This window comes from Muscardinus avellanarius (genome assembly GCF_963383645.1).
Source record: "Muscardinus avellanarius genome assembly, chromosome: 3".
NCBI lineage: Eukaryota > Metazoa > Chordata > Mammalia > Rodentia > Gliridae > Muscardinus > Muscardinus avellanarius.
Window position 1 is genome coordinate 156314406 of NC_137788.1, and position 23448 is coordinate 156337853.

Sequence of the window (23448 nt, forward strand, 5' to 3'; positions counted from 1 at the left end):
GAGAATAAGTTTGTTTTGCTTCCCAAATAAACCAACTTAGCAACTTAAAATGAGACACTAAGGGGTTTGGGGATATAGTTCAGGCATAGACGCGCACCTACTATGCTCACAACCTGGGTTCAATCCCCAGCACGCATGCGCGCGCGCGCACACACACACACACACACACACACACACACACACACGAGATCCATGAAACACCATTAAATCATTATCAAAAAGTGCGTGTCCTCAATTATAGCTGTCATCCATTTAATCCTATTCTACTTTTTTCTACATAAAATTGCAATTCTCCTAATTTTATTTTACCAGAGAACAGTAGATGACAGGTTGCGAGTCTTAAAACAGCAAATCTACCTTCCTTTTTTCTTTTTTCCTTCTTCAATAAGGGAAAAGAAAACTTAAAAGCAAAAAGGAATACAGTCTACAAGTACTAAACAATGACTTCCAAAAGTCAAATATTATCAAACTTCACTGTTTTCAACCGGCTGCCCATCGTGCGCAAACTTAAAAATATCCTCATTATTGAGATATAATTCCACTTAGGCTAACATGGTGTGGGGAATTGTTTTGCGAGTGGGATTATTAAAGAGTTGGGGCCTAAAGGTGTGTGTCTATTTTAAAAAGAAATTTTCTGATTGCAGATAACTTCTCAATTTGAGTTAGTGTCGAACGATAGTGATGGGGTTGATAAGTGAGCATTCATCGGTAATTCATCTTGTGCTGGTAGAAATTTACAGCAAAGCAGTGCTTTCCCAACAGTGACAAGCCCTATTAATCTTCTTCAGACACATTTCAATAGGTGTTCCCATCTGTGGCCAACATCTAAACACTCTGGCATCGCGGCTGACTTGAAGACACCTTCATTTCAAGTTACACTAGTGAAAATGCGATACTAGGTTGTACTCTATTTTTTAACCTAATTCTCTCTCTTCATTCAATTAGCCTTTCTTGCCTGGATTTTCTGCTCATGTGTAACATCATTTCCCAGGGAGAGCTCTCAAAGATTTGGTTTCTTAGAGATGCGCAATCTCCCCCCAAGGTTAGCAACCAACAACTTTTTTTCTTACAAATTAAAATTGCCTGAACTCCGGTTCTGACAGTCCTTGATTGGCCTCGGATTGTGTATGTCCTTAGAAAGTAGGATCTACACAAATAAAGCCTGTCTGTGCGTTGAGACGGCTGAGAAGGAGGGGAAGGCTACGAAACCCATTTGTATTCATAATTCTGCATGCAATTTATTATTCTGAACCACGATGCTAAATTTTAGGGTGAGAGGATGCTAGAAGAGAGAGGGGCCTTCAAGAGAAGTGGATGTAAAAAAAAATATCCAGTGTTCAAATCATCGTATCTGCCCAACATATTTGGTACACAGCATGAAATTCCTCTCCTATCTTTTGGCATGCACTAGACGACCTCCCTTTTTAAAGAGGAAAATAAAATGATCACCTTAGGGACAGATGATTTCACTGAAATTGCCTTTATTTTACCAGCACCGTGCACAAGCTGGCTGCAAGTTTAGTGTAGGTAAAAAAAAAAAAAAGTATTCTTGTTCTGAAAAGGTTAGCTACATCTACATAACGGATGGGAATTTTTTTTTTATCCTTACTGAAGTCTTCCCCATATGTGTTTTAAAGATGTGTGTGTGTGTGTGTGTGTGTGTGTGTGTGTGTGTGGCTGTGTGTGTGTGTGTGTGTGGCTGTGTGTGTACACATGCATGCCTGCGTGTTACTAGTGTATGTACCTATGTGTGTGTGATAAGGAGAACCAGTCTCAAAAATATTTTCCTCCCTCCCACAAACTATTTTTCACAATGATCATTTGAGTTTGTTACAGATCTCAATAACCTTATTGTAGGTGGCAAGCTTAAATGTGCCATATTAATAACTTGTTATCCAAGACAAATTAAGTCCTTATGTGTCAAAAGCACTCGGCGCTGGATTACCTACAAGACAAGTATTTATTGAATAAATGTTAAGTCCAATTTCATTTTAATGTGACTGGCTGTATGTTTCAGCCTCTTAGGCAGAGATAAAAAAAACACTCAAACCTGTAACTGTGTTGGAACATTACACCTAACTTGTCTATTTCTATTATTGTCTTTCAACTTAGAATATGGAAAGAAGGCCCTTTTCTTCTTTTTTTTTTATTTTTATTTCTCTCTTGGAGGGGGTGGGTGGGTGGTGGTGTTCTGAAGAGCAAGAGAGAGATAGAAAAACGGCTGGCATTCAGCCTAAAGAGAAATCATTGAAACAAATTAATCCTATGCCGTTTAAATTGACATGGTAATCCATCATCAGAGAAGGCAAACTCTGAAAGCAATCTAGAATCTGCCCTGCTCTTTCTCTGGCCCTGGAGGCACAAAGACAGATAGTAAAAGAAGGAGAGGGAAAATCATAAAAGTTAGAAATGCCTTAGAAAAAGAATCAGATTGGTTGTATCCGCTCCCAATGTCCTGCCTCTGCAAACCTCCTTTGAAAAAGAGGAGGTTCACTTTCAACAGTTGCTTTCCCAAGTTTAGTCAAAGCAGTAGGTCTCTGGAGCGGTGCTCTTAAAGCCTGCTTGCTTGCCTCTCAAGGCTGCCTGGCTGCTAACTACCGGCTGCTAACCACTGCCTGACCAACTGGGAACCTTGGCAGGACCCAGTTACAAGGAAACTTCCCCAGAGTGGGAAGGGGCTTTTTCTGGAGGGGCCAGGAGTTGGGTTTTGTTGTGTTTGCTGTTGTTTTGACACTTTGCTGGGAAAGAGTGGATAGGGATCTTCTCTCTTCTCCCATTATTATCTCATTTTACTCTCGATGAGAAAGCGTGATATTATAATTTCTAAACGATGACGTTTGTAATATCCCTAAAAAATTGAGGCAAGCCATCATGTTCTGCCAATTTCATCTCTTTCCCTTTGAAGGCTTCTTTTACAAATAGATAAACATGAGTTCTCAAATAAAACCTGATTTAAAACTCAAAAATTATAGCTAGAACAGACGTGGTAGCTCTCAGTAGGTGGTTAAAAGGAACCAAAACCTGATTAAGAGTTCAGTTGTGTAAACAGTGTGCCTGTATTTCCAATATACTGAATCCTAAGAATTTTTTTCTCTTTAGCTAATATTTAATGTAATGTTTTTGTTTGTGGGGGGGAGGGTGCATTCTGTAGAATGCCTTCTCCTTATTGCTTGGGCACACAAATGGGAACATAAAAGCGACTCTTATTTTTCAATTTATTAATGCCTTCACCTATAAAGGCAAGACAATATGATTTTTTTTCACATTTCAGAATTTTACTCTTCTAACAACGGTGCCTGAAGATAAAAATCCAAATACCTTAGTAGCAAAGGCAGGAGGAGAGAAGGGCATGGGTGACAGAGTTATACCCAAAGGCTGCCCTGTCTTAATTTATCTAGGATAGAGTTTCTCCAGTTTACTAAGATAACTTGGTATGTTACTGAAACTTCAGAATAAGCATCACATCTTTTTTCTATAATGACAATTTTTATACCCTGGTTTGTAAAGGGAGTAGATAATTCTTGCACACTGACTAATGTTTTTTAAAGACTGCAAGCATAAAGACAAATTAAAGACATTCCAGGGTAGATAGGAAAGGAGAGTTAAAGGCTCTTATATTAAATATTCATTCACAACCACCCCAGTTGCAATTCTTAAGGGTTGTTGGGAAAGAAGAACAGGTTGGGTGTTTATTTTTAATAGAACCTGGAGGATTGACATAGTAGCTCTTCAAGAACTGAACATTCAATCGCACTTCCTGAAAAAGAGCTGATGCTTTTGAATCTGTTTTCAGTTTATACACAGTGTAGACTTTTGTAACATAGTTCGTGATTTTAAAAGCCATTAAATTAACCAAAATTGCAAGAAAGAAAATCAATGAATAAGCTGAGTCTTTATCACCCAAAGATTATAAAAAGAAAAAAAAAACTCTTTAAAACCCTGGCTGCTTAATTTTTACAATACTTACTTCTCTTCAATTACTTGGTAAGCTGGCAACAAAGAAAATGAAAACTGAAAAAAATGGCAACCTATCTTTGGGAATAAGGAAGTAAGTTATTAATATCACTCTGCAAAGGAATTGGGTCCCCTCAAGTCTTAAATGTTCTCTGACACGTGATGTGCTGCGCTGCTGTCAAGAGATACCCAACGTGACATTTGTCACTGAAGTCAATATTCCCCTCCTTTAATGATTTCGGTTTTGCTCTATTTAAAGTGACATCATCTCAATCAATTTACGATAGTCGAGTACATGGGCATCTCTTGGAAAAGCCTGATTAATTGATAATAAATTATAATGGATGGATGAAAAATACCTTTCTCTATCCTGTATTCAAAATAAAAAGTCCAGTGTCAATTTTCTTCAAACAATAAACTTGGTCAACTACCAAACTAATACTTCTTATGGTGGAGAGATTGAATAGGATAAAGAGTCTCCTCTTTTTTTGCACAATTCTTAGTTATTTTTCACATATGCCTCCGACATCTTGAAAAATCAACCTTTTTTAATAGAACAAATGAGATTGGTAATGTGATAAATTAAATGTTTTCTAAATTAATGCATAATGTTTCTCTATTGTGGCGGTGTGTCTATCTTTGGTCATCTGTTTATTCTCAAGTTGTATGTTTTATACTGAAAGTGGCTTTTTATTTTAAGAACTTCAAAACACAATAAAGCATAAATTACATCTTAAATTATATTTCTTTCTCTGAAATTCACCTTGAGTCTGTGGTCAAAGGAAAGGAAATCAAATCCTCATTTATTGTTCTACCTGTATTTTTCTTAAAAGCACACTGATGCTGCTAATTAACAATATTAATTTATCTGGCTATTTGCCTAACATCTTCACATTTAAGTGACTGGCACCTGATACCATTTGATTAATGCCTTTTTTGACATCCCAAAAATTAACTGTCATTTCAAAGATTTCATTATCAGGCTCTTGAGAAAGGGAAAAAATTATAGAAGCAGTTCATGGTTCCTTACTGTGTCCATTTCTAAATAAGAACCCATGTCCACATGACTTCAGATGTCTTTAGAACTTTCTCAGCAGGAGTTGTCTTGCAAGATAATATGAATATTAAAAGCAAGAATGGGCCACTTAAGACCTGACTGAATGAGCAGAGAACTCCCTTCAGCCATCATCCCTCACCTAGTCTCTAATTCTTCAATCCATTGAAAAGATTTTTAAAAAACAAAATAGCATGTCTCTGAGGTTTTAAATAAATATATTAGGCACTGGAGGTTCACCTTTTATTTAAATGCCCTGCAAAATCTACCAAACTGGAAATCTGATGTTTTTCTGTTGTGGAGTGTCTTCTACTCTTACAAGCCACAATGGCTTTCCCATTACTATGTTGCTTCAGCTTGTGTCTCAACAATAGTGGTTCGGAGGCACTCATTCAAAACTTCTTTTTTACACTGCATTCTGCCCGGTTCCCAGAATATACACAAGTGACGGCCTCTAGCTAGAGCTTGAGTATATGAACTTTCAATCCATCAAGGAACTCGGAATACTGCCGGAATATACACACCCCCATGTCCGTATACCTTATGTACATGACTGTCACATTAAGATGCCACCAGGTTTGAAGCCAGCAGAATATATTTTTCCCCTTAATCTCATCCAGATTTTATGGCTCTGTTTGGGGTACTGATAAGATTCAAAATTAGCTTTTATTCCAAGGAAAAAAAAGGTAAACTATAGGCTGGGTTTTTGTTTTGGTGTGGCTTGGTTTTTTTAAACTCTCTCCCACCACAATCGCCAGTGTACGTGATAGAATTTTTTTCTTTTAAGTAAACTGGGTGGCCAGTTACGTAGAAGAAATATTTCACTACATTCCACTTTCTTATTCCCAAAAGTCCATCTTCATGGGGTGTGCTGCATTGAATGGATGAGACCGTTGTCTCTCTGAATGGAAGCCTGGCTTGTACAGGAAGGGTGGAGGTGGGGAGCACCGGGTGAGGGCAGAGGGCTCCAAATGCCTTGAAATGCGAATGTCTGTGTTTATCTATCCATCCTTCCTTCCTTCCTTTCTTCCTTTCTTTTTCTCCTCTCTCCCTTGCTTCTGTCCTTTTTCTACAACCCCTTTTCATAGATTAGTGTAGTTAACCTTCGCTCTGGCCAAGACCAAGAAGGGGTTAATGGAAACGGGACTCCTGACATCCCGCCTGGTCAGCTTGCTGGCTTCCCAAGGACGCTGCAATCTGATGATTCCTAGGAAAGAATTCCAGGCACTGACCGCCTCCCACCTGAGCACACCTCTCCAATCCTTTGAGATGCGTGTGCCTGCGTGTGTGTGTGTGTGTGTGTGTGTGTGTGTGTGTGTGTGTGTGTGTCATAATATCCCTTCTGGAAAACGGTTAATTGGATCAACTATATTTCCTGATGCACCGAAGAGGCGACCTGGGCAGCTTGAACTGAATCCCTCAAGCCGCCAAGAAAATCGAGCCTTGGGGTGGGGGGTGAGCCTTCCCATGCCTGTTCGTACAGGTAGCTCTCAGTCTCTTCAAGAGGAGCAGATTTTTAGGGGAAAGGTCAGGCGCGGGAAAAGGAAGACAAAACGCAAAGGATTCTCCTCTTTCCTCTTCTTTCCGCCCCTTCCTTTCCCCAGAAATTAGTGCCTGCTTGATGAATTGCAGCTGTTCGGGAACCTCGAAGTCTGTTCACGGTAGCGAGGGAGGCTCTCACGCGCGCTTCCAGAAGTGAAAAGCCATTTTCGCGCCTGGAGTGGACTGTTTGAGTGTGGAGAAGCTTTTCTCTTCCTTCCAGCAAATCCTCTCCCCCAAAGCCTTGCGAACTTCTGCAAACCCTGCCCGCCTTGCCGCCCCCACCTCAGCAGCTCCCTGCACCCAGCCCCCGGGGCCCCAGAGGCTTCTCCTCGCCTGGCCCGATGCCCCCGGCGCAGATTTCCCTCCAGGGCGTCATCGCCGAGTGTCACCCGGCCTCCTGCCTCCTCCTCGGCCCCAGACTTCGCCCAGTCTGCCCTCGAGCCGCGAACCTGGAATCCACTGGCCCCGGGAGTCCCGAGCGGGTTCCGCCACCCTGCGGGCGCCATCGATAGCGAGTTGGGTAGGTGGGAAAGAAGTTAGCAAGCAGCCTTGGCCCCTGATCCTCTTTGGAAATACTATAGGAGATGAGAGGCAGAGATTTACCAAGGAGAACGTTGGGGGAGCTTGGGGTCGCAGCTGGGAGGCGCGCCCCCAAATGTCAGGGGAGAAAGCCTCCCACTTGGGCCCCACTTTTGCAATCCGAGGTCGCGTGGAGCGACTGCGTGCGGGGAAAACGCGTCTGCGCCCCCGCGCCACGCCCGCTGTGGACTCCCGTGGCCACCGGCCATCGCCACTCGCGGCGCGGAGCCCTGGCTCCCCAGCGCGGTCCTGCAGCCCTAGCCGGGCGCGGGCCCCGCCGCCTGGGCTCTCCCGTCGAGGGGAGAGGGACCGAGGCCTGCGCCCTGGCGGAGTCCGGCCGCCCCCCCACCAACCCAGCCAAATCCCTGACAGCCCCGACCCCCTCCGTCACCACGGGGCTTCTAATCACTCCGTATCGATTTCCCTAACTCTTTCCATCCCGTTGAAGACACATCTTAAAACACTCCAGCCCGGAGTGTGCTCTGGGCTTTACCTACACTAATAAAATGATTTACCCTGCTCTCCGCGCTCTCCTCACAGAGGAAAATCGTTCGAGCCCAGGCTATTTGTGTGTGATCAGTAAATATTTAGTGCGGTGACATCCTCAGCGAGGCTCTGGATCGATTCGGGGCCCACCGGGAGGTGTGCACGGGCCGGGCGGGGCGGCGCCGAGCCCGCGGACGGGGCTCCTTCCGCCCTCGCCAGCGGCCGCTGATTTACGGCCTGGGTGACCGGCACGGGGGGGGGGGGGGGGGGGCAGCGCGCCTGGAAAATTGGCTTTTCAACCTTTTTACTTTTGACATTTCAGCCACTTCCCCGGGCTCTAATTCCCGCCCCCCCACTCCTCCTTCCCCGCCACCAAGGGCGCCCCGTGCGCCCCGCGCGCTCGGCTCGCGTCCCGAGACCCAGGGACCACCTATCACAGCCCTGCGCGGCGACGCAGGGAGGCCCCAGCCCTGCTCTGGGGTCGCCTCCTCGGGGCGGGATGCTCTCCGCCCGCCCACACCTCCGAGGGCGGAGGGCCAGCGGGGGAGCCCCTTCCTCCTCCAGCCTGTCTCTGCGGCCTTTCCATTACTCCCGGGTCTGGTCCTCGACGCCCCTCGCTCGGGCCGGATGGCGTCGGGCGGGAACTTGACTTAGCTCTGCGATATCCTTCCCTTTCCTTAGAAGCGTAAAAGCGCTCAGAGGTGTGGGAAGGGGGTCTCCAACCCTGGTCTTGGCTGCCGAGGTGGCTGTGGCAGTGCCCTCCCGTCTCTCCTGGCCTCCTCCGGTTCCCCGGGGGTGGGCGAGCACGCTATTCCTTGTTCCAGAGCCGAACCCTGGACCTGGGATATTCCGCGGACCTGGGGTGGGGTACCGCCCAGACTCACGGTATCCTACCGGACCGCCCCAGTAGAATGGGAGGCAAACCCACCCGCGGGGCTGCGCTACTCGTGGGCCTGAGGTCTGCATCTCCCGTGGCCACCTGTTAACAGGCCTGTTCTACTCTCACCTGGAGCCTGGGCCTTTGCAAATCCCCTGGGCCCCCGAAAATGAAGGTGCGTGACCTTGCTGGGTCCATCGCACCCCTCCCAGACGCCGTCGACCTCGCCTTTGTCCTACACCCGGTTTTCTAAACCGCCTTATCTGCAGACTATATCTTTATACTAATGCATACTTAATTGGTCCGTCTTGACTGTCCATATAAAACAATTTAATTAGGGTACTTTCTTGCTTTGCAGAGCAAAGAAAAAAAAATCTGCCCACTGCTTATTGTATTTAGCACCAATACAGGCAGAAAATGTAGCACAAGTTTTTGGTTGAAAGAGCACCTCTGTATCCATTGAAGGGCGCTGATCCGAAAAGACAGAAAGGACAAGTAAAGTCGATCTGAAGCGACCCTCTCTGTCCCTTTCACACCATTCAGAAACTCCATTCCTTCTAAGACAAAGACCAGTGCCTTGGGAATTCTCAGGGAAACACAGGAGTCCAGTCCCACAAGCCTAGGGCGCTTTTGAAAAATTCTTCAATATTTCACTTTAAACCTGTGCTGGGTGCTGGGCGCTGTGTCCCCCACATGTGAGTTTTGGGGGTGACCCCTCTGAAAAGTCGAGCAGTCCGGCTGGCAAACTCCATTATTCCCCCTGCCTGCTTGGCCTTCTGGTCTGAGCAGGCCGGCCTTTTAGGGTTAGGGCAAGCCCTCACCTTTGACCCCCAAGACTAGAGTGGCCACCGCTACATCCCCTGACCAACATTAAAAGGAACAACGCAGTAATAACAACGACAAAATTACCCCTAAACCCAAGGAAATCAGCTCTGGTTCAGCTGCCTGGGCCACCTTACCCAACAGCCACCTTCATCCCCAACTTATTATTATTATTATTATTATTATTATTATTATTATTTCATTTTTCTCCTTCGTTTTCCAGGAGCTGCCCTGGCCACTTCTGAAGGAGGAGAGAACTTAAGTTGTCAAGGCTGGGTTGCGGCGAGCTGCTGGATCTAATTGGTCCTCCATTAGGGACCCGGAATGCCAGGTTATCCCACAGGCGCCCAGGCTGGGGAAGGCGGTCATCGATCAGACCTGGCAAAGAAAAGAAAAAAAGGAGGAGGGAGAGGAGGAAAAGGAGAGGGCAGGAGCGGAGGAGGAGGGAGAGAGGCTGTGGTCATCTTCACCTTCCCGGAACCCAGCCTCCCTGTTCTGGATCCCCCGACCTTCAGCCGGGGTTGAAGGGGGCGGGGCGAGAGGGAGGCGACACCCCTGAGTTAGTTATACAAGTGTCCTCCTTCTACTGAGAGAACGAGTTCACCACCTCCCCAGAGGGGCCTCGCCATCCTTCCAACTCAGTAGAACTGATGAGGCAAACCGCAGAAAAAAAAAAAAAAAAAAAAAAAACTTCTGTAGCCCATATTTATGGTATTAATGAATAGTTTAAAAAAGATTTACACTTCTTATGATCAATATTCTGAGTTATTTCCCTCAAAGTATATAATTACAGTGTCTTCAGAGTTTTTATCATTGTTTGAGGTGGCAAAACCATTTGTAATTTTCATTAGCCAGTAAACATGTAATTAACATTCAGCACTGTGTTTAAGTTAATTCCTGTTTAAGACAAGGACAAGAAACAGCCAAGGAGCGTTAGTTCCATTTGTCAAGTCTGACATACATCTTACCATAACAGTTTCCTAAAATAAAAGATCCGTGTTTCCCCATTATTCTTCTCTTAAAACAAAACAAAACAAAAAAAATCCATTAGTTAAAACTGTATTACACTGGGAGGGGCAGCTTAGTTTATTCTTGATTTTTGCTAGTTATTGTAGTCCGGCTTTCTTTATTTGTTTGGGGGAGTGAGGAAGGGAGGGGGTGCTGTGAGCCTTCATTATATGAAGGCATAAAATGGGGGAACCCCTCCCCCCAAAAATAGATTTCCTCCTCAGGAAAGTTCTAGAATGGGCACCAGAAAGGGGAGGGAGCCACTCATCCACAGGGGAGAGGGGAAAAAAAATCACTTGGGGGGGGGGGACCTGAGTTAAAAGTAGAAAATGAGGATTCCAGCAGATTCCTAGGAAAAATATTGCCCTCCTGTTTCAAGTTCTATCTTTGATCCAGGGTGAGCCCAGCCTGTCTGCCAGTCTCTGGCTGCAGCAATTTTCCCCTCTCCCACCTCTGTTTTTTTTTCCCCCTTCCCAACTTGCTTTAGGATTAGCCTCCATCCCTCTCGACCCCAAACAGTGGAATTTGGCTGTGCCTCTGGTCGCCTGGCTTTGCAACATCGCCCATGGTGGTTGGCAGTTTTCTGCTAAGGCTGAGCCGTTCTCTCCAGCCTCCGACTAAACTCATTAAGTTGGAAGATTTTTTTTTTCAACTGGATGGGTGTTTTTAAAGTCTCTCATCTTTCCAGCCCCAAACAAGGTGTAACAACGCACTCTTCCTTCTAAGGAATGAGATGGGAGACAAGGATCACTCCAGACATCTCCTACCTACGGTTTGGGCTTTTTTTTTTCTTAAAGGCGAGGCTTGCATTCCTCCGCGGCTATGAACAAGCTGCCTGAAACCTTCTCCCTCTAAAGTTAGTGTGCAGGGTTCTCCAAGCTGCGAGCGCCTGGCGCGTGGGGAAGCCCTTCCGTCAGGTGGAAGATCTCTTCCTTCTCCTCTCCTCTTTTCCCTGCAGGCTTATGCCTACTTTTTTTTTTTTTATCAGTTTGCACAATCGCTTAGATAAACACCGAGAAGGAGACTCTCTTTAATTATCAAAGACACATCTTTTCAGGGGCCAACAAAGCGTTTATTTCACCCGCCAAACTAAAGGAGAGTTATTCCAGTTTAGAAGGAAGATGCAAGCGGTTTGGGACTTTGAACAAGGCAAATATGGTTTTGGTATGTTTACTTACAGTATTTTTTTTCCTCTTTCTCTCCTCTCTCACTTTTCTCCTTGTGCTGTGTGGGTTTGGGGATGACTTGGGGCTTTTCAGAAAATCGGTTTGCTGGTGTGTAATGAAATGCCTAGGACTGTGGTTTAAGGGGACTGGGGAAGGGGATAGAATCAAATCAGTGCGTTGCCATATTTATTACATGTGTGTGGTAGGAGAGGTGGTGGAGAGGGGAGGGGGGGAAATACAATTGCAAAGATGCCAAAAAAATATGATTAAGCCAAGGCATAAAGGCTGCGGACAGCCTCCTCTCTCCTCCTGTCTCTGCAAACCCCTTCCCTTCTCTAGAACAAACTGAAAAGCAGTCCTATAAGCCTGATTTTCCCAGCAGCAGCAGAGGACTCGGTTTTCTACAACAGGAGCTGCCAGGCTCGCACTAAGTAGCAGAATTTACTGTTCGATTTGCCTCTGCGCTGCGTTTTGCAACCTTGCAAAGTGACAGCCAGACAGGCGGGAGGGGAGACAGCCCCAGCCGGGCGCCCTGGGCCGCGGCTCGGGAAGGCGATCGCGCGGCTGAGCTGGGAGAATCGCGACGGCAAGGGTACTCACCATCGGGCGGGGCGGTGGAGCTGGCGAGCGATTTCAGGCAAACCTTTACCTTTGGGCTGTCTATTGCAACCGTGCCGGGCTGGCTTAAGAAGCAATTCTGTGCTCTGTCCAGAACGTTCAAGGAATAGGTCCTCATTTTTAAAAAGCCAGCGAGAGAGACGACAGAGACAGAGAGAAGGAGAAAAAAGAGAGAGAGAGAGAGAGAGAAAGAAAGAAAGAGGAGGGGGTGAGGAGGGGACTCACATAAACCCATTAAAAAAAAAAAGATCACCTCTTCGCCTTGGACCCCAGGAAACGCAGAGGCGGCGAGCTCTGAGTACTGTCCCTCTGAGCCAGAGCCAATTAATTTTAAATCCCGAAGAATTATTCAGATTAAAATGTACAGAAGTTTCATTCTCCTATGCCTACGTGAGCCCAAAGTCGTTTCCCTTTAAGAGCTCCTTTTCTTTTAAAGTTGAATTTTAGGCAGCAGGACTCTTACACTAGGGGGCAGACAGATACTGTACTTGCTCCAATCTTAAGCAATTTTTTTCCCCTCCCAGCATATGCTCTGATTTAGCACTGTAAATTTTTCAGAGGACCCAACTCTGACAGCCCCTGGTGATTTTCAAAGTACCACAAGCCAGTGGTTAAAAATTGCATTGACTTGGAAGTTCAGAGGGATACAATGGAAGGCCCTTTCCCTATTCAAACAGCTCCAGTGTGGTGGAAGAGAAAAACACACAGTCAGTAGATGGAGGGAAAGAAGGAATTCAATGAATCCTGGTGCAAAGAACTGGTTTCTACTGAGTTCAGAGTTAAACTCGGCATGTGCTGGGCTCTGTATTCATATTGTGATTTAATCTGTAAAGAATTACAGACCTTCCGGCCACTTTCTGCAAGACAGTCATATTCCTGTTTTTGTTGTGTTGTTGTTGTTGTTGTTGTTGAGGGTTTTTTTTGTCAGTTTAAAACAAATATTTTTTCAACTTTCACCAGGCAAATTAAAGCTGGCTATTCCTCTCGCTAAGAGAAATTTGCATCTGCAATAAAAGACCAAGCTGGACTTATATATATATATATATATATATATATATATATATATATATATCTTTTAGTCTAGGTGTCTTTTAATCTTAGCATTAAGGGAAATGAGCACCTGTGAATAAGACATTTTTAAATGTTTTATCTCTTTTTTTTAATCATCTGTCTGCTCTGTCTCTTTATCCATGCAATGAAATTAACTATATCATAAAATGTATATGATTCCCGTCCCCCTTCTAAATAGCATTTGTATAACTGAGAGGGTTCTAAAATACAGAGTGAAACACCTCTGGTTTCATGAGAGCCCTGTGCCTAGCAGGCTCCACGTATAGAGGAGAGATAGTTAGAAAATTCTTTCTTTCCACTCTAAGGCCATCCGAGCCTTCAAAATCCAACAAAGCTCTAAATGAAGCTCTCTCCCCCCAAATCATCACTCCACGCGTGGATAAGAGGTGATCTCGCCGTGGACGTGTCTGCACTCAGAGGCAAGATCAACATTTTTCTATAATCAATTGCCCCCACCTTCTATCAATCTGAGATGGAAACACCCATTAGATTTCCCATCCCCACTACATGCTGAGCTTGTCCCTAAAACTTCAGACATTTGTAGCAATACCTCAAATCACAGAACTTGAAAGGAAAATAATAAGTAGATCTTTTCCTCTGAAATGATTTCTTTTCCCTCCTTCTTGTGCTCTTTAGGAGAAAGTTATATTGTGTCTCTCATCAACCCGAAATGCCCAGCCTGGTTTCTCTCTGTGGCAGGCTTACTACAGATCAGGTTTCAGATAGTTCAGTGTCCATTATAGGTTGTTATTTCTTAAATATTCAATTAATCTCAGCACCTGACGCTTTAGTAAAAGATGTGATTTCAGCGGAGAAAGACAGGGCTATGAGGGGCTTTTCAGGGGTGAGGTTTATGGAAGGATTTTTTAAATTACCTAAAATCCAACCCCTTAACCAACCCCTTTCTGCCTCAATCTTCACTTACCCTCACCTAATACCCCACCCTACGTATAAAAGAAACTGATTGCAGAGTGCGATCCACACAGGTCAATTATATGTATTGTTTATTAATTTTTAAAAAATAACTTTATTTTACCAATTTTTTAGCTTCCAGGGACGCTTTTCTGAAGTCATCAAGTACTCCTCATAGCGTCTAGTTGTTGTTGTTGTTGTTTTTTTTTTTTTTTTCTGGAGCGCAGCAGCTTTTATGTAAACCACTGTAATTGTCCATAAACCCGGTTGTCTTGGAGGCTTGCAGTTTTCCTCGATGTAAGGTGTCTCTGATGGGAACACAATTTTCTAGTGTTAAATAATCACAATCCACTAACTGGTCAGAATCAGACAGTGAGGTTTCTGCAATGGGATAGAATGCGTTCCGAAAAGCAAATCTGCACGTTTGGTGTTTAAGACCAAACACCCTGGAATTCAAAGATACAACGGCATCAGTGATTTCTTCACATATTTGAGCATAAGCTATGAAGTTGTTCTTTTTGCAGTGAATGCCTTGAGGTAGAATGTGGCTTGTGTGTGGTGCCTGTGAGTTGTACTGGCATTATTTCCAATTTGGGGGAGCATCTCTGGGTGTGTTTTAATGACTATATGAGTGCTTAAAAAGAACTTGGAGAACAATGACGTCCGTACTCGGCTGTTGTAGGACCTGGAAGCCTGGGCGCGTTCGTCTTTGTGTACATTGACAAATGTGCATCTGATACATGTGTGCTTACATGTGTGTCGAGAGGGTTGTGCACGGGAGAGGCTCAGAGGATGCCTCCCCCTGTCCATCAGCGGGCAGGATGGTCTTTGCCCCTTACCACCACGGCTGGGTGTGTGGCAAGACGTGGGCTTGCGAGTTAGCTAAAGCCAGCGAGCGAGCACAAAGTTGAGGGGAATTCATTTTAATTGCGTCATGGCACTGAGATGAAGTCTACTTCTGTTTCTCAGCATCCGAGATGCATTATTTGTGCAATTAAAATGTCAGGCCCCAAACCTGTGCAATGTGAACCCTACGGGGAGGAGAGAAGGCGGCGGGCAGTGCCCGGCTTTCCCTCCACAGATAAAACCAAGCTACCCGAACGAGCCGCCACACCGAGCGAGCGATCGGGAGTTGGTCCCGGGAAGGGCGTACCCGCACCCGGGTTCGGCCGAGCCCTTCGCTCCCCGCAGGCCAGGCGCCCGGGCGGCGGCCCCTTCCCGCCTCGGCTCCCCGGCCCTCTACGCAGAAGCCGCGGCGCTCGGCTCGGTCTGGGGCACGGCGGGCACCGGGGGTCCCGGGCGGAGCGCGAGCGCCGGGGCTCGGCGGCCTCCCAAGTTGCGCGCGGCCCCGTCCGGCATCCCGCGCGAGCCGCTCGCGGAGCCTTTAAGAGGCGCGGGCCGTGCGCGCCGCGCTCGCCTCCCGCCGCCGCCGTCGCCGGGGCGGAAGCCCGGGGCGCGGAAGCCCGGGGCGCGGGGCGCTGGCGGGAGCGCGGGGGCCGCGCTCCGGGGCCGGCGCGGGCCCATCCCCCGCTCGGCGGCGGGGGCGGCGCGGCCCCCGGGTCCCCGCCCCCTCCGGCCCCCGAGCGCCCCGCGCGCCGCGCCGCCACGCCGCTCGCGCTAGGACCGGGCAGCGCCCGCGGCCGCCATGGCGGGGCCGCCGCGCTCCGGCCAATGACGGCGAGGGGGCGGCGCGCGCGCGCCTGGCCAGGCCAACCCCGGCGGCTGCCTTATAAGGCGCGCCGTCGCCATGGCAACGTGCGCTAAGTTGCAGCAGTCGTGTCAAAGTTCACTATATAGAGAGCTCAGTGAGCTGATCGCGGAGAAGCCACTTCTGCCAGCCCCGGCGCCTATAAATCGCATTCCCTCCCGCGCCCCCCTTTTTAGCATATTTGATCACTTTGATTCTCTGTTCTTTTCTCTCCGCGGTGGTGTGTGTGCGTGCGCGCGTGTGTGTTTTCCTCTCCTCCTCCTCCTCTCCCCGAGTTGCCTCCTTTCTCCGGCTGCCGGCTGCCTCGTCCCCCTCTTTCATTCCTCCTCTCCGTCCGTCCTTTTTCTCCCCCTCTGCGCACGGAGGATGTGCTTCTAGGTGGTGATCTGCCCTCCTTTCTCTCTCTCATCATTTCTCCCCCGCCGCCGGCGAGTTGCCTCTTCCCCTATGTGCGAGCGGCGGCGGCGGCAGCAGCGGCAGCAGCGGCTCCGGCGGCGGCGGCAGCAGCGACTCCACCGGCGGCGGCGGCGCTAGACGCGGCGGCTCCGGGCCCGGCCCGGCGGCTTCGGCGGCGGCTCCGGCGGCGGCGGCGGCCCGGGCGGCCCGCGGGGAGCGGCCGGCGGCCTCGGGCGGCGACGGCGAGCGGCGCGGCCGGAGCGAGCCAGGCGCGCGCAGGACGCCCGGGCGGGCGGCGGCCCAGCGCCGGGACGACGCCGCGCAGCGCCCGACGCGGACCACGTTCATGCTGATTCCCCCGGACCCGGGCAGCGCTCCGGCCACTCCGCGGGCCGCCGGCCTCCGCCCCGGCCTGCCCGGCTCCCTGGGCGCGCCCGCGCCCGGCGCCTCCGCTCTCCCGGTCCTCCTGATTTCGATGGCTTTCCTGAATGGCTGACTGTAGGCTGCCCTGGACTTGGCCCCCGGACAGTCGCCTCTCCTCCTCCTCCTCCTCCTCCTCCTCCTCCTCCTCCTCCTCCTCCTCCTCCTCCTCCTCCTCCAACTCCTCGGCTGCACACCAGATCTGAGAGCGAGAGAGTGAACGAGAGAGGGAGGGAGAGAGTGAGAGCGAGCGAGATCTTTGGAGAGATTTTTTTGCCTCCTACTTCTGTCTTGAAGCCAGACAATCGACTTGCAACCCTCCCTCCCCTCCCTCTCTCTCCTCTCTCTCCCTCTCTCTCTCTCTCTCTCTCTCTCTCTCTCTCTCTCTCTCCCTCCACGCTCTGCTCCCACTCGCTCGCCCCTGTCCCCTTCCCCTCCCCTCCCGACGGAAAGCCCCCCGAAACCAACAAAGCTGAGCCGAAGGCAACAAACAAAACAAACACACCGGGCCAGACAAGCAACCGACAAAACTTTGCAAAAGCAAAAACAAAAAAGGAAAAACTAATCAGCCTCCATCAACTAGCCCTGAGCCTCCCGGGGCGCCCTCCCGCGCCCTCCCGCACCCGCGCACACACAAAAGGCGGCGCGCCGGAGCCCGGGACCCGGGAGCCGCCGCCGCCCCGCCGCCGCCCGCAGCCAGGGGAGCAGGAAGTCCGGACGCGACCCCCATAGATATGGCAATGGTAGTCAGCACGTGGCGCGACCCCCAGGACGAGGTGCCCGGCTCTCAGGGCAGCCAGGCCTCGCAGGCGCCGCCCGTGCCCGGCCCGCCGCCCGGCGCCCCGCACACGCCGCAGACGCCCGGCCAAGGGGGCCCGGCCAGCACGCCGGCCCAGACCGCGGCGGGCGGCCAGGGCGGCCCGGGCGGCGACAAGCAGCAGCAGCAGCAGCACATCGAGTGCGTGGTGTGCGGGGACAAGTCGAGCGGCAAGCACTACGGCCAGTTCACGTGCGAAGGCTGCAAGAGCTTCTTCAAGCGCAGCGTGCGGAGGAACCTGAGCTACACGTGCCGCGCCAACCGGAACTGTCCCATCGACCAGCACCACCGCAACCAGTGCCAGTACTGCCGCCTCAAAAAGTGCCTCAAAGTGGGCATGAGACGGGAAGGTATCGGCCTATCATTTCTTCCCCCTTCGCCCGGGGTCCCGGGGCCCTGGGTGCGCTGGGCTAGCCTGCTCTGGGTAAGGACACTGCAGCCCCGAGCCCCTCTTCTCTCCGCCCTGCAGCCCTAAGGGGGGGGGGGGGTTATGCTAGAAGCGAGTTCTGCCCTGGAACCAGAACCCACCCACCCACCCCCGCGACCCCCAATTCGCATGCTTTGGTTTTCCTTCTCTCTCCCTTTCGGGCTGTTTTTATTATTTTTTTATTTTCACTTCCTTGGCCTTGATGGCGAGTTCATTGGAGTTCACCCTTCTGCAAGGGATGGGGTGTTTGCTGTTGTTTTAAAGTCTGGTCTCCCCCTCTTTCGCTCTTCCTCGCTCTCTCTTGGTCCCCTTGTTTTTCCTGCATGTCCAACATACGTCCCTCCTCCCCACCCTCTCCCCAGCCCCCACCCTCTCAAAAAAAAAAAAAACCAACCTGAGATTGTACTTTTGTACAGGAGGTTCAAATTACAAATGGCAATTTTATGCACTTCGCCGTATTAACGCTGCCGCCCGGGTAGCGCTCATGTGACCCTCGGTGGATTAACATTCAGCTTTAAAAAAAAAAAAAAACCTCTCTGTTTTCTCTTTTCCTTTCACTTTTGCAGCGGGGAGAGCGCTATGGGGAGTAGGGAAGGGTGGACGAGGGGCCTGGGGCGGCTGCTTTCGCTCCGCGCGAGTTGGGTCTTTGTGATATAAAATTCGCCGAGCGCCGAGAGCAGGGCTCTGGCAATGGCGCGCGGGGCGCGGGCTCCGGGTTGGGGCGAGCCAACGCCGGGGTTTCTTTGTGTTTCTGCGAGAGCGACTCTCCCGGCCCGGAGTCAGATAACAGCCCGAGCCGGAGCCTCTCCGCCTATCCCCGGCCCACTCGGGCCCTGGCCGGGCTCCGCGGGCTCCCGCCGCCGGCCCCTTCCCGCTCCCGGCTTCCTGCCGCCTCGGCCGGCCTCTCTCCCCGCCCTCTCCCCGCGAGCCTCTTCCTCCGTGCACGCCGCTCAGGCGCGCGCCAGGCGGCGATTCTCCGTTCGCCTCTCGCCGGGGGTTGCCCGCCGGGGCTGGGGCTGGGATTGGAGCCGGGAGGTTTGGGGAGAGTCGTTCCCGGGTAGCCACAGGCCGTGCGGGGTAAAGCCCGGGGTGTCTTTTGCAAAAGCATCTCGCCTCCCCCTAGACTCGCCCCTCCCGCTCCCTCTCCTCCAATCAATAAGAAATATCAGCTGTTTAGCAGTAAAGAAGAAAGATACCCCTAGATTGCCACAGCCCGCCCACGGCGCGGGGGACCCCCGGGCACAGTGGCCAGTCTGGGTCCTCGACGGACCAGCCCCAGCGGGGCATCGGAGGCAGGTGTGCCGCCGGGATCTCCCGAGCTTGCCCCGGTGGTGTTTTGAGAGGAGTGTGGCCCAGTGACTCTCGGGACTGTGTGGCAGGCCTGCCTGGTTTTTGCACCGCTCGGGACCTGGGGCCAGTGGGGGTCGGGCTGGGGCAGACCCTGCCAGGGGCCCCAGGCTGGTCATTAACCGCAGAGTGTCTCCCTTCCTCCCCGCAGCTGTGCAGAGAGGCAGGATGCCGCCCACCCAGCCGACCCACGGGCAGTTCGCGCTGACCAACGGTGACCCCCTCAACTGCCACTCGTACCTGTCCGGATATATTTCCTTGCTGCTGCGGGCGGAGCCCTACCCCACGTCGCGCTTCGGCAGCCAGTGTATGCAGCCAAACAACATCATGGGCATCGAGAACATTTGCGAACTGGCCGCCCGGATGCTCTTCAGCGCCGTCGAGTGGGCCCGGAACATCCCCTTCTTCCCTGACCTGCAGATCACGGACCAGGTGGCCCTGCTTCGCCTCACCTGGAGCGAGCTGTTCGTCCTGAATGCTGCGCAGTGCTCCATGCCCCTCCACGTCGCCCCGCTCCTGGCTGCTGCTGGCCTGCACGCTTCGCCCATGTCCGCTGACAGGGTGGTCGCCTTTATGGACCACATACGGATCTTCCAAGAGCAGGTGGAGAAGCTCAAGGCGCTGCACGTCGACTCGGCGGAGTACAGCTGCCTCAAGGCCATAGTCCTGTTCACCTCAGGTAGGAAGGAGCCTTGTCCCTTCTTGCCCAAGGACTCCAGGTGCAGTTAGGGCCCAGAGAAGTTGGGAGTCTCCAGGGCAAGCCCAGCCCCCCTCTCCCCTTGGAAGGCCAAAATGTGGAGAGCAGCTGGAAGTGGGAATTGTGTAGCTGCCCAGCACCACCAGGCCTGGCCTGGCCTGGGATGCAGACTGGACGCTGAAGACAAGAGTTCCCAAAGGGCCACGGGGCTGCCTGTCAGGCCTATTTCCCTCCTGCGGTGGCTAGACCGGGATGTCCTCTCTACTTCTTCCTTGATCCCAGGCCCTCTGGGCCTCGTTGCCCCCCCCCCCCCAATCTCCTTCAGGCCCTGGCTTTCTCAGACTCCCTGGCTGGGCCTCCCAGAGATGCCACTGGGCATTGGGATAGCCCTGGCATTGACCCTGCAGGGGTAAAGTTTGCCTGCTAACTCAGTAAGAGTTGGAGCTCCAGGCAGGTCCCACCTGAGGGGCAGCAATTTTCAAAATCATATTTTCATTCAAATACTGCAGACCACCTGGAGAAGGGCAGAGATCTGTGAGTGAGGGGCAGGAGGAGGAAAGGGAGCCTCAGAGCTCCAGAATGTCTGGCCTCTGCCTTCTCCTGCCCAGGCAAACACTTAAGGCAATTTCAAACAACCCCAAGTGTATGCCAACTTGGGCCGGATACGGTTGTTGCTGGAGATATAAAACCATCATTGACTGCATTATGAAATCTAATTAGTTTGCATGTAGTTTAACCTGTGTGAGTAATAGATCTGATATTAATTAACTCTTGAGGCCAAATGATTTTTGAAAGTGTCTGGCTTTCCATCTCGGGCCACACCTGAGCCTCTTGGCTGCCCCCAGGCTGAGGTCAGTTGAGCCCAGGTGGGTGGAAATTACCCCCTCCCTTCACATTCTTGTACTAAGTTGTCAGCTGATCCCTTTGTCGCGGCTCAGAGGGGAAAGGGGTTCCTGACTAAGAATAATAAACATTTGGACCTTGGCAGGGCTTGGAACCTAGTCGCCCACTGCAGTTTTTCAGCTAGTAATCAGGAAACTAAGAAAGATGCGTAGTTTGTGGACAAACCAAAGGGAGAGCCATACTTTCTTCCTTATTGTTTCTGAGAAGCCTGGGGAATCAGGTCCTTTGCTCAAGCCATTGCAAAGTTCTACATCCTGAACCCCCTGTCTTGGATACATGGCTGCTTTTCTCATAAAATCCCACTCCCAGCCACCCCAAATCCTGCCTTCTGAAGTCTTTAGCTAATCAATTAGGGGGGCAACATCTGGGCTGGGAAGATGCTGTATGCAGAGGCTTGAGTCTGGATTATGTTTTTTTTCTTCTCATGAGACTGTCACATCTAGCCCTGTTTGCCTGATACAGATGTCGAGGCGGGGCAGTCCCCTGTCCTGCACCCTCTTCGCCCCCTTCCCACACAACCTGACACCTATCCCACAGTCTCAGACGATGGGGGTGCTTGTTAATTTCTTGCTATCATTGCTAGCTCTTCGCCTTCCCCTTGGTCTTTCAAGGAAAGAAATGCCCGAGACTGTCCTAACAGTTTAATTTATTGCTATTTGCAAAATGCGGAGGCCAATGTGGAGAATGCAAATCGCCTCACAAAGAGATAAAGGTTCCTGTTATCTGATGCAGAGGGCAACACACAGTGCCCAGGCTGGAAGGAGTCCTAGCCAAAGAGATCTTTTAATTCCTGACCACAGACACCTATGCGTTCTGTGGACTTGCAGAGTCCTAGACAAGCATTTGAAGAGGTTGCTTGTGTGTTCTGGTTCCAGGGCTGGAGGTGGTGGCGGCTGTTTTCCAATATCTGTTTTAATGATTCACAATATGCATGTGTTAACCCCAGGCTTGTCTGGGGAGCCCCGAAAGGTCAGGTCACAACCTGAACCGCCTTCACCAAGAAGCCTCTCATTTCAAAGGCACTTATTGTATTTTCACGTATCAGAAAAAGAAAAGTGTTTTCCTGAAGATAACAGGGAGGGAGGGGGTGCTTCTCGGAGGGACCTGGGTTTTGAAAAATAAAGGGGGGTGGGAGAAAAAGGGAGAGAGAAGAAAAGGGGGGAAAAGAAACAGCTCAAATGAACAGAGAGATCACAGTTTGCATGGCTGCCCTTCAATAGGCTAAACTGACAAGATCAGTTTTAAAGGGCCACTTAAATCAGTTTCAAAGACTGGAGAAAAATGAGTCACCCTCTTTGGGGAGAATCTGAGGCTGGATCGTGGACGCCATTACTCTAGGCTGGGCCAGGTTCCCCCCCAACACACACACACACACACACACACACACACACACAATTGCTATATAATTATAAGCCAAACTATTATTTACAGAAGACCAGGGAGATGAGGGTTGGCAGTTTTGATTTCATCTGTTTGTCTGTCTGTGTACTGACTTGGGCCACATCTACCCAGTGTACTTTTGCTTGGGCCTCTCAGTGGCCCAGGCTGTGGACTGGGGCCCTGTAAGTCTATAGCACACCAGGCTGTGTTTTATTTTACAGCAAACACTCCAGGCCCATTTCATGCTCTCTCTCTCTCTCTCTCACACACACACACACACATGCACACACGCGTGCACACACACACACAAACGTATTTAGTGCACAGGCATTTATCTCTTTGGGAACGGTTTGACAAGAGGTCTATACACACACTTCATGTGACCCACTTCCAACCTCTTAATCTGATGACTGAATTCTTCTTCTCCTCCTGCTTTATAAACTTTCTTCCAGATGCCTGTGGTCTCTCTGATGTAGCCCATGTGGAAAGCTTGCAGGAAAAGTCCCAATGTGCTTTGGAAGAATACGTTAGGAGCCAGTACCCCAACCAGCCAACGCGATTCGGAAAGCTTTTGCTCCGCCTCCCTTCCCTTCGCACGGTCTCCTCCTCCGTGATAGAACAGTTGTTTTTCGTCCGTTTGGTAGGTAAAACCCCCATCGAAACCCTCATCCGGGATATGTTACTGTCCGGCAGCAGTTTTAACTGGCCGTATATGGCAATTCAATAAATAAATCAATCAAAATAAGAAGGGAGAGTGAAACAGAGAAAGAAAAGGCAAAAGACTGGTATGTTTGCTTAATTTCCTTCTGTTAAGAAAGGATATAAAAAGGATGTTACACGTTTGCTAAAAGAAGAAAGGGGAAGAATTTAATGGACTGTGAATTTCCAAAAAAAAAAAAAAGACTGTCAAATGAACTTTTACAGAATGCATTAAAAAAAAAAAACTCCTGTGTCGGTCAGAACAACTTGCTACTTATCATTTTTGTATAAAAAGGAAATTAGTCGTTTTCTTTTTTGCGTAAATTTTTGAAAAACATTGCTAAAGTGCATTTAAGGAGATTGGGAGAAATTAGCAGAATGGAGAAAGTAAGTCTTTTTTTCCCAAATTATTAATTGTCCTGTGTCTATGTACCTCTAGCTGTTCTTTTTTGTACTTTTTTCTGGTTCCAAACCAGTTTATTCTGTGGTTCTATAATAAGTTTTGATATAATCTTGGCTTCTTAAAAACTGTGTATCATTAAAGTATATGTTCTGCAAGAATTAA

The 23448-nt window shown here is 49.7% G+C and overlaps 1 protein-coding gene across 3 annotated transcripts; it reads left to right on the forward strand.

Annotated features, from left to right (window-relative positions):
• Positions 1-11443: 11443 nt before the first annotated feature.
• NR2F2 (nuclear receptor subfamily 2 group F member 2) lies at positions 11444-22911 on the forward strand (the record flags this gene model as incomplete). Of its 3 annotated transcripts, none has more annotated exons than XM_080691143.1 (3): positions 11444-11486; positions 19356-19883; positions 22637-22911. In XM_080691143.1, the coding sequence occupies 3 exons, from the start codon at positions 11444-11446 to the stop codon at positions 22909-22911; spliced, it is 846 nt and encodes a 281-aa protein (XP_080547269.1). The 3 variants fall into 3 exon arrangements, with proteins under 3 accessions (XP_080547269.1, XP_080547267.1, XP_080547268.1); XM_080691141.1 differs by lacking the exon at positions 11444-11486 and adding an exon at positions 17348-17780 and having other exon boundaries at positions 19335-19883; XM_080691142.1 differs by lacking the exon at positions 11444-11486 and adding an exon at positions 17348-17780.
• Between the last annotated feature and the right edge of the window lie 537 nt (positions 22912-23448).